General features: G+C 33.0%; 1 protein-coding gene across 1 annotated transcript; it reads right to left on the bottom strand.

Moving 5' to 3' along the window:
- Nucleotides 1-3,869: 3,869 nt before the first annotated feature.
- LOC147381285 (uncharacterized) lies at nucleotides 3,870-9,131 on the bottom strand. Its single transcript, XM_086430717.1, has 3 exons — nucleotides 8,940-9,131; nucleotides 8,369-8,526; nucleotides 3,870-4,417 (listed from the first exon to the last, which is right to left on the bottom strand). The coding sequence occupies exons 1-3, from the start codon at nucleotides 9,015-9,017 to the stop codon at nucleotides 4,321-4,323; spliced, it is 333 nt and encodes a 110-aa protein (XP_086286843.1). The 5' UTR covers nucleotides 9,018-9,131; the 3' UTR covers nucleotides 3,870-4,320.
- Nucleotides 9,132-10,482: the final 1,351 nt, after the last annotated feature.

Below are 10,482 nucleotides of genomic sequence, written 5' to 3'. Positions count from 1 at the left end.
TTTTTAAAATCAGAACGAAGTGATTATTTTGTAGGTTTAGAATGAAATTGTCACTTTAAACTTGTGAAATAGTCACTTTGAAAATCTCCAAATTTGTTATCGTTCATGTTTTGATAATTAAAATGAACAGTGGGCTGGAATTATAAATTCATCAAAAGTTGATCACTTTTTCATAAATACCTCTTTTTTTACATTAATTCTTTTAATAGTCTCTTCAAAACATAAGTTTTCATTCCCCTCTTCCCTATCTAATAATTCTATCTCACCTATCCTTTTTTTATTCCACCTTTCTAAGCTCACCCTTCCAAGCCTTAAGCTTCTCCTTTGAGTTTTAAAGTTTTCTTAAGAAGGGCACACCAATGTTTTGTCCTAAAAGAGAAGGAGAATCACAATTAGTCCAATTTTTTTCAAGAAAGTTGGATGCTTAAAGCATATATTTTCGGGAAAAATAAATGAATTACAACAATGGCTAGGATCAAGGGCCAATAAATAACAGTTATTTATTTATTTATTTTTAATAGAATATAATTGATTAGTTAGTAAAAAACATTATTTTTTAATATTAGTGAGCCAATTCTTGTGTTAGGTGTGCCGCTCACACTCTCAAATCTCGCTTTAGTGCTTTCAGATCAAATCCTTCTCTAATCCCCCCTCTTAAAATGTTGAAACCCGCTCACAAAATGAATCTCGTTTCATATGTCATAATAAGTATTTTTATTTCTTAAATAACTATTATTCATATATATCCTAAAAATTAAATATTATAATGAATTATTAATGAGTACTACAATTAGAAACAACAATATTGTAAGGACTAAAAAAATTAAAATATTACTGTAGTTAAATAATTACTTTGAATCCTTCAAAATAGAGGGAGCTTCAATCATTAAAATATATATTTATTATTTATATTAATCAAGAATTGTTTTGTTCTAACAACAGTAATATAGTCAAGCTATATAAATAGTACACAAATGCAAACAAGTAATGAATGTAGGGTGAGTGAAAATATAATAACTATGGACTATGGCAGAGTCATATAAAGAATCCATTAAAAAAGTGTGTTTATTTTATTGAAAATTATTCATTCTAAATTATAAAAAAATGCATTTTCTGCAAGAGAAAGTATGTAGTTCAGATGGATTTATTAAAGTAAATGAAGTATATAATAGTAAAATTGATATTATAATATATTATATATAACTTAATATATAACACTTTCCAGGCATTTTACACTTTAAGACATTTTCAACTAGGTGTTTTCATGTTCCTGTTCCCACACCCGTTCCACGCTCTGGTGACTAAGGTTCTAATTTCATATATAAATTTTCACTTTAATAATCTTGTTTGTTGATCATGTGTGTGACTCTCAAACATAAGTTCATTTTCTGCATCTGTTAGCTTTTCATATAGAGAGATTTATCAGGCAGACTTATCTCTTGCAATTTCATTACAAAAGCTCCCTTACTTTATCAAGTTTGTTATTGGAAAAACCTCACTTTATGAATCAGGCTAGCATGACTAACTTAGTAAGATTTAAAATCTTACTAAGGATCATTGGGCCCACATGAATGATCAAATTGGCAATCCAATACCACAGTCTTCTAGATTTCATTGGAAAAAATTCAATAATAAAAATCCTTTTTGAGCTTGATCCAACGCGTTGAAAATGGATGGCTACAGAACTCCAAAATTTAAAACTAAAATTTAACTGTGAAAGTTAACTCTCTTTTTTTCGAATTTTTTTTTCAACGTTGTTAGAATTTTGTCCTCTATAATCCTATGATGTAAGATCATGTTTTTACACCATAGTTAAAAAATATATATATATATATTTTAAAAGAAGTAAGTGTTTGAGAATAAATAAAAGTTGGGGTGCCAATAGAAGTTCTCTATTCTTCTTTTTCCCCCCTAAATTTATATTTTTAGGGTTTAGGATTTTATAAGAGTCAAATCACAATCGTAAACAAGTAGAAATTGTTTGAGCAAGTATCATAATGTTTTGTAATGTTGAAATTCTAATTTGAACCAAATCTCTGTAATGTTTGAAGCATGTTTTTAATCTTTAGTTGGGATGTGATAAATAATTGGAGAAATTGTGGTGTAATAAGTAAAAGTTAGGTGCCAATAACAGTTCTAAAAAATTGGTTTCCCTGACCTTTTATATTTTGAAATTCATTTTCTTAATTTTGAATTTTGTTTTAGATTTTCCTATTCTTTTTAATTTTTTTTTTTTAATAATAAACAAAATAAGATGGATAATCTGAATTAAATGATGCATTAGATTCTACAATCCAAATCAATTGCTCCCAACGAACACGATAATTATGAGATCAGGTGCAACTTTCTGCTCGATTCAAAACAATTTTTCTCATCAACTCCAAATCAACAGGATGATCCATCTCTTGGATCAAGGATGTGGCTTGGCCCATTCCAAGCCACTTTTAACGAGAGATTTGTGGGCTTCAACCCATTGATCGGTCCACTGATTTGCAATGATCGACGCGATGGAGGCCCAAACAATTAGGAGCGTCCGATTATGATCATCAAGGAATAATTCATATAGAAACTCCAATAATTGAATGATATAAAAGTGACTTGGTAGGTTGATAATAATAAAGGTTTAGGCCCCACAGTTATTTATAAAAAAATGAAAATGCAATAAAAGTCAAAGAAACACTGAAGAAATGCTACCAATTTGGTGTCATATCATCACGTGAACCAACTTTTTCATGTCTCATAGGCTTTAGGAACATTTTGATTCACTAGCAAGCCTTAGCTCTGTTTTTTAGCTGCTATTGGCACTCCAGCTTTTACTTATCACACGCCAATTAAAGTTTTTTAAAAAAAATGGTGAATTACCATTTCTTGTGCTAAATATGATGAAATTCGGAGTCCAGTACACTGTTCATATTAATTTTGAAAACATGTGTTAATCATTTTTCAGCGAATTTGTTGGTAGGTATTTTTAACTTAAAGTGACGAGCTTGCTGATAAATTACTAACAAATTCACCATTAAAAAATAAGGATATTTTGTCTTTAAATTTACTTGCGAAGCGAACTCGCTGGAAAATGTTTAATGCATGTTTTGAGAATTTAAATGAACAGTGTACCAAAATCGGAATTTGGACATAAGTTGTGCACGTTTTGAAAAAAATCCCTTAAAAATAATAATAATAATAAGTTAATGGTTGAGAAAGAGTAAAAGTTGGAGTGCCAAGAGAATCTATCATTTTTTGTTTAAATTTCTATTTGTTAGATTTAGGAATTTATAAGATCCTAATCCTAAATGTAAACAACTGCTGAAATTGTTAGATTTCTTTGTAATATTATGGAAATAATTTGAACCAAACTTATGTCATGTTTGAATGGTGTGTTTTAATCTTTAATTAGGGTGTGATAAACAATTTAAGAAATTGAGGTGTAATAAGTAAAAAAAAAATTGAGGTGCCAATAGCAGCTCATTTTTTTTTTCTTTTAACATTAACATATAATTCATTCAATCAATCAACCAATCAAGAATTTCAGGCTAATCTGGCCCACCCTCGAGATTCCTGATCGATGAGTGGTCGAGGGGCCACCCCTAGGTGGCTAGATTGATGACCCCAAGTTCATGTAGTGTTTACTCTATCAAATAATCCACACTATCTGCTATTCTGATTGAACAGCTTTGGAGGATGAAGGGATGTGCTTTATTGCTTGTAAAACCAGGAATCTGTTTGTTCTAAAGAAAAAGGGTAAGCAAAAGAGCACCACTTTTATTTCTTGTGGCCCACATGACCCACAAAGAAAAGCATATTAGAAAGACCCAATGGCCTTGATCATGGCTTCCACAGCTGGAAGGCATTGGCATCTTCTTTTCTGAAAGTGATTGAAATGGAATCCAATGAAATAAGTGACAATAAAGAAAAGAACAAACCAAGAATTCTTCTCTATAATACATATAAGTGATTTCAGTAAAATTCAAGAAAGGCGAAAAAACATAGCGATGAAGTTTTTATTTCAGTGTCCGTGCTGCTCGTGTTTCTGCTTCATGAAGCCAAAGAACGGCAAACCAAAGGAGGCCGTAAAGGGCGCCCCAAAGGACGCCCCCAAGGACACCCCAAAGGACGACGCAAAGGAGGCCAAGTGAGGAGAGTAAAAAAATGAAGTTTCGTGCAACAATGTGGCGACCATCTTTTCGTTAGCTACTTTTGAACATTTTTTCGTCTTAACTTTCTTCTGATCTCTTCTCAGTACCATGTATAAGCAAAGCTTTACGTGTATTTTCTCATCCAAGTAGTTATGGTGTGTTTAAATAAAAGACACTGGCATTGGCATTACTTTTTTTTGTTTGGTTCGACATGATCTTTGGATGCTAGACCCATCTCCTGCATTTGCTGTTCAATTGATACTAGACCCGTCTCCGCTAGAAAACTGCAAATAAAATTCATCCAAAAAGCGTAAGGCGATCTCCATGACAAACATCTCCAAACATATAGTTTCAAGCATTCTAATGTAATGGTACTACTTTTGATTCAGTTTGTTAAAAAAAAATTTAGAGCTGAGGCAACAGATCTGGTTTGAGAAATTTCACCAAGGAACCATAAGCATATCAATATCTCCAATGCACATTGGCCATCCATTTTTTTTTCGGAAAATGCTTAAGTAAAATTGAAATTGACATCGTTTCACACATTACTGACGTGGATGTGTGTACAGAACCATAGATGCTTTTCATTGAGATACAAGTGAGAAGCATCTATGGTTCTGTGCACACCAATGTGTGAAACGATGTCAATTTCAATGTCACTCCAGCACTGACTCTTTTTTTTTTCCCAATCGATTTATTTATATATTTTTTTTCTGGGTAAGCTAGACTTGAACCCACGACCTCAAAGTTGTTTTTGCAATGTGACAAACCCACTGAACTATGAACCTAAGCCCCACATTGGCCATCCATTGAAAATGTTATCTTTCTTAAGTAACAATTTTGTGGAAGGAGGATTGCATGCAAGGTGGAAATTAGTACCAATGTTTCTAAAAGGTGGAGGCAAGTGGTAGGATGCTTGAATGGACTTTTAGCGTGAGGCACAAACCTCGAACCGTGGGGAGAAGATAATTTTTTGTCTTCATTCAACCTATAATAACCTATAATTATTTCAATGAAACCATCATCATTGAAGCTTTATTTGAAACCATCATCATTGAAGCTTTATTCTAAAGAATTAATTAACAAAAAAATTCAATTAATTTTGTTTCAAAGAATGATACCCTGATATGCTACAAGCACATGTATGCACACACCTCTGACACGGAGCATCAGAAAAGGTGTTAGGCTTATGCCCACTTCAAAGCCTCAATGGATGGGGCATAAGCCGCAGGAACATTTCACCTTTTTCGGTTAAGACTCTCTTAAGGAGTCCAACTTAGAAGCAGCCAGGCTGCTTCAAAATTTGGAGGAACCCTCCTCATGACATGACACGTGGCTTTTTGTTTCTATTTCATGCCCATACTTTTTCTCTAATATTTGGGATACCTCCTTGGATACCCCATGTGTAATCCAAGGGAAAGGTTCTACCAAAATTTTGAAGTGGGATGGGAGGGCACTTCAAAGTTTTTTCTGACTCTAAGGTTTGGAGTGGTGTTGCAAATTTCAAATGGCTTCCAAAATATTGATATTCAAAAAGATAGATAGATGCCTCTGTAAAGAAGTATAGAAAAACTTTGAAGTTTCCTGTAATCAAGTTTTGACAAATTTAGAAGTGGAGTTGGTCGATGTTCAGGCAGAAGCCATCTGTCAACATAAACTAAATGACTCTCCAATAGACTTAACTAACAAACATAATAGAAATAATGTGCATGGTCGGTTCTTTTCTCAAATCATCTGAGATTACTACTTAATAATATTTTTGTCTTTTTTTTTCTCCTTGTAAAATAAGGTTCAACAATGAATAGCTTTTGCATGAATCGCATGTAATATAATTGTAATTGTGCCTACGCCCATAACTGAGTACCCGAAGTCAGGTAACCAGAAGTCTACAACTACAATCAGCTGACAGTCGACACTGAAGTGAAAAGAATTGAATGCAAGTTCACGTACTTGAGAAAGTACATCTTCCTCACTTCTTTTTCATTCGTTTTTTTTTTAAAATGTGATTTATTTAACAAAAAGAGAGATTTATGTACCTGTGGCATAAATGTAAGTGTTTAAATAGCAATTTTTACTTGTGTCCAAATGATTTTTCAACTTGCAAAACGAGTAAACTGTTTCCCTTCAATTTAATATAAATTTCCAAAAATACAAGTAAAAGTTTGATTTTGAGACCATCAAAAAGTTCCAAAAGGGTAAATTAAGTTATGAACATTCCTATGCACAGAACCTTAACCCATAAAATCTAAACTTCTTTTTTTTTTTGACACTAGATAAATGGCTCCCAATTATATTGTCTACATATCCATTTATATTAAATCCTCGACGGCTAATCAAATAAACTCACTATTATTTATTAAAAAAAACTAGTATCCCAATTACTAAACAATACAGAATGTCGTTTTTATGAAAAATCAGCCCTTAATTTCTTAAGCCTCATGTGTGTATCAAACGTTATGTCAACCTATGGGAGATAGAGGGAATGGCGTTCATGCTTGATCAACATCCATATCTCCACTAAGATCCAACACTGAAGAGGCGAAGACTATGACCGTGATTGGCACCATAATAATAGCAAAAGCAAACTATTTGTGGTATTCATCCATTTATGTCTGCTCGGAGCACCATTTAAAATCTACGTCACTGCAAATCCTTAGCGTGCCCCAAAGATTCTCTATAGAAATGCCCCCCAAACAATTGCTAAAAAATATTGTCCTACAAATGATTGTAAAGTGCTTCGGAAAAAAACCTTCTCATTTGAACTCGACTTCAAAAGGCCCAAACACCGAAAGGTAATCAGCAACTCCTACCTCCTCTATCCCCTTTCTCTTTATCCTATCTTTTATATATATACATACCTTTTTTACTCCCTTGACTTCTCTTTACCCTCAGGTATCAGGCATGGATATCATTAGCTCCTCCCTCCCTCTCTCTCTCTTATTGCAAAGTTTTGCGACCACATTGAATTTTGGCATACGGTACCAAAAAGTGCTCGTATGCCTCTAATAGAGCAGCCAAAGTATGGAATAATGAGTATGATTTATCACATGTTCCCTTGGCTCAAAATCAAGACTACAAAATCAACTTACCCGGAGTACCTAAACTTCAATTTATTTCTCATAATCACTCAACTTTCCCTAGATTTTCTCGAAGTCTGATTTTTTTTACCTTTCCATGTAATTACCATTTACAAAGACTTACAATTCTGTATTTTCAGAAAGCTACACTATGTCTCAGACCAATCTATCTATTGTTCCTATAGAACAAATAACTAGAACTTGTATTTCCTTTATTTCCAATACAAATAGGCACCTAAGTTGACGATGTCCATTTTTAAATTGGGGTTAGAATGAGCTAGAGAAATGTGTTTCATACATTCCTCAGGTTAACAATCTTACCCTAATAATAGGATGTAATCACCATTCACTTTTTTACTTTGTAAAGCCAGTTCGAAATCTATTAATCATTTGTTCATCCACTGCACTTTTGTTAAGGAGGTTTGGTAGCACTTTCTTTCTTTATTTCATATTCCTTGGTGTTTTCCTATCTTAATTCTAATTATTTTATGGAGTTGTAGATTAAACCCTTTTGGCATAAAGAAAGGATCATACGGTCATTGACTCCTTTTGCTTGTTGAAGGATCTAGAAAAAGAGGAATCTAAAATATTTGAAGGTAATGAGCATTCCTACAAGAAGTGATTATTTATTTCCACGATTGGGCTCTTATCTTTCCATTGCAAAATCTTCAAGGAGTTAAAAGAGGTCTTCTTCGAGGAATTTTTATTTAGGTGGGACTTGACCTGTATGGGCTAGAGAGTGAGTCTCACAGTTCTTTCCTTGTTGAAAGTGGGATATTTTGGCCTCTTTTCTATTTTTATAGACAATTTTTTTTAACCATAAAAAATAAAAATAAAAACTATTTTGGTCAACATAGTGAATCATATTTCACCATTCACTTCTATGATGAGTTATATCTTCAGATACAGGTAAATTATCAAAATTTCACGCCCAAAGTTACCATTATTAAGAAGCAACATTATATATCCAGCATGTCATACACATTGAGAGTTGAGACCTATAAGGAAACATAAATCAAACAAGTAAATGGTGGCCAAATACTCAAAAAAAAAAAACCAACAAAATATCATAAAATTGAGTTCTCTCTGAACATAAAACACAAACCACCTACAAATTGATCACAGTTCACGTAAAAACAGAGAAACAAAGAAAAATACCTGTTAAGGAGGAAAAACAGCACCCCAGATATAAGAACAAGCAACATAACATGAATGATCATAGTTGAATCACTAGAAGTGAAAGCTAGACCCAGCATTGCAGCAAGACACACACCAAGTGCCAAAAATGTAAACTTGATCACAGACCATGTTGGACCCTGAAACACAAACAACAATTTCAAATTTGAATTAAAACCCATTAACTATAAGCCATGTTGGATCCTGAAAGACAAACAAAAATTACAAATTTGAATTAAAATCTATTAATTATATGCCAAGTTGGACCCTGAAACACAAACAACAATTTCAAATTTGAATTAAAATCCATGAACTATAAGCCATGTTGGACCCTGAAACAAACAACGATTTAAAATTTGAACTAAAACCCATTAATTATAAGCCATGTTGGACCCTGAAAAACAAATCAACAATTAAAATTTTGAAGTAAAACCCATTAAATATAAATCATTTTGCACCCCAAAAATCAAACAACGGATGAAAACCATTGCAGATTTAAAGTAAAACCCAGTTCACTGTAAACCCTGTTGAGATCAAATCAAATGAGACTCACGTTGACACCAGGAGCCAATGCCCCCAGTAACACTGCATTTGTGGATGAGACATCTTCTTCACGAGTGGGTTTAGCCATTTATACGAGGCTTAATAGAGAGATTAGGCACAGAGAGACGAATAGATAAGCGAAGAGCTTTTGTTTTTGCTGGATTTGGGGATTAGGGTTTTTCCAGGTAACCTATTTAGAAGAAAGTCTGGGTGACATTTGGCCGGGTCATACTGGTTTTAGGCACTCAGGTGTTACGAGTCAAATGGGATCAAGATCCACTTTCTTACCGATTCGACTCACTGGTACTGTTTTGTTATGTTATAACGGGTTGCCCATTGTAACAAGAATTTACATTATCGCATAAAATGTAAAAATGGGTTGGATTTTCTCCGAAATCCGAATTTAGTGGATTTGGTTCCTTGGAATATACCCGAATAAAAATGGGATGGATATAGGTTAATGTTTCTTGACCCAAATCAAATACAGATCCACTTCTTTATCCACAAAGATCCAAACTATATATTGCTTCAAAAATTATATTGTTATATTTTTTTTTAAGATATCTTTCTTCTACGACTCAAGTATAACATGAATTCTTATCAAATAAAATAATTATAATGATAAAATAGAATAGTAAAACAATTAGAAAAGAACTATAGCAAAAAAAAAATGTTAAATCGTCAAGAATTATCCAACCTGATTGACTCGAGTCAAATAATACGATTAGTTTGGATCCGTATATGAGTTTAGTGAAAGTAAAAATGATTCGGATATTATTTTAACTAATATGATTCGAGTTAGATACGGATCCAAATCCAAATAAAAAATCAGATCTGGATATGGATATACTCATATTTGACCCGAATCCAACCCACTTAAGCCCCATCTTTGGGTCCACTGGTACACGAAATTTGCCCATATTTTACTTGGTTTATTGGTTCAATCAGTTTGTAATTTGTGGTTTGCCGCTCTAAAATGAACCACGTCCATACAAGTGGGTTAAGAATTTGTTTTTCGGTTCGCTTGGGTTCATTAGTTCGGCATGCACGTTAAAAGGCATAATTTAATTTTTCAAAATAAAAAATGTTATATCTTCATTATTTGCTTTCCTGAACCTAAGTACAAAATTCACCTTGCAAATTGAATAGTGTGGATTTATTGTATTCCATGAACCCAATACAAATCATGCTACAAATTAATTCACTTTATATCGATTCATGGTTTAGTTTAGACATTTTTGGGTTGGTAAGTTAACCTGTTTTTCGAGGAAAGAAATCTCAGGTTATCTGTATATTACCACGTCAGCACAATGTCCAACGAAGGCAGTGTAGCATGCCTCATAATAAAATACAACGGTTATAAAGAGGGTTTGAGATTTTATTTAATTACAAATCTTAAGAATAGCTTATAACTTTATTGTATATCATCTTCTCTTCTTTTTCAAGAATACCCTTTTAACTTTATTTCCTTTCCTCTTCTATCCCTTCCAAAAAAAACACCCCTGTAGGTTTTTCTAAACCCTCAAAATAGATTTAACTCTCAAAGACAATCA

The sequence above is a fragment of the Akebia trifoliata genome, unplaced genomic scaffold (genome assembly GCF_017979445.1).
Source record: "Akebia trifoliata isolate Shusen 1 unplaced genomic scaffold, ASM1797944v1 Contig00608_ERROPOS3031104, whole genome shotgun sequence".
NCBI lineage: Eukaryota > Viridiplantae > Streptophyta > Magnoliopsida > Ranunculales > Lardizabalaceae > Akebia > Akebia trifoliata.
This window is presented reverse-complemented; position numbering and strand designations above follow the sequence as displayed.

Coding starts and splice junctions, on each gene's coding strand:
- LOC147381285 (XM_086430717.1), bottom strand. CDS start 9,017: ATGGCTAAACCCACTCGTGAAGAAGATGTCTCATCCACAAATGCAGTG. Junction 8,527..8,939: donor CATTGGCTCCTGGTGTCAAC/GTGAGTCTCATT, acceptor TTTGTGTTTCAG/GGTCCAACATGGTCTGTGAT. Junction 4,418..8,368: donor CTGTTTTTCCTCCTTAACAG/GTATTTTTCTTT, acceptor TTTTATTTGCAG/TTTTCTAGCGGAGACGGGTC.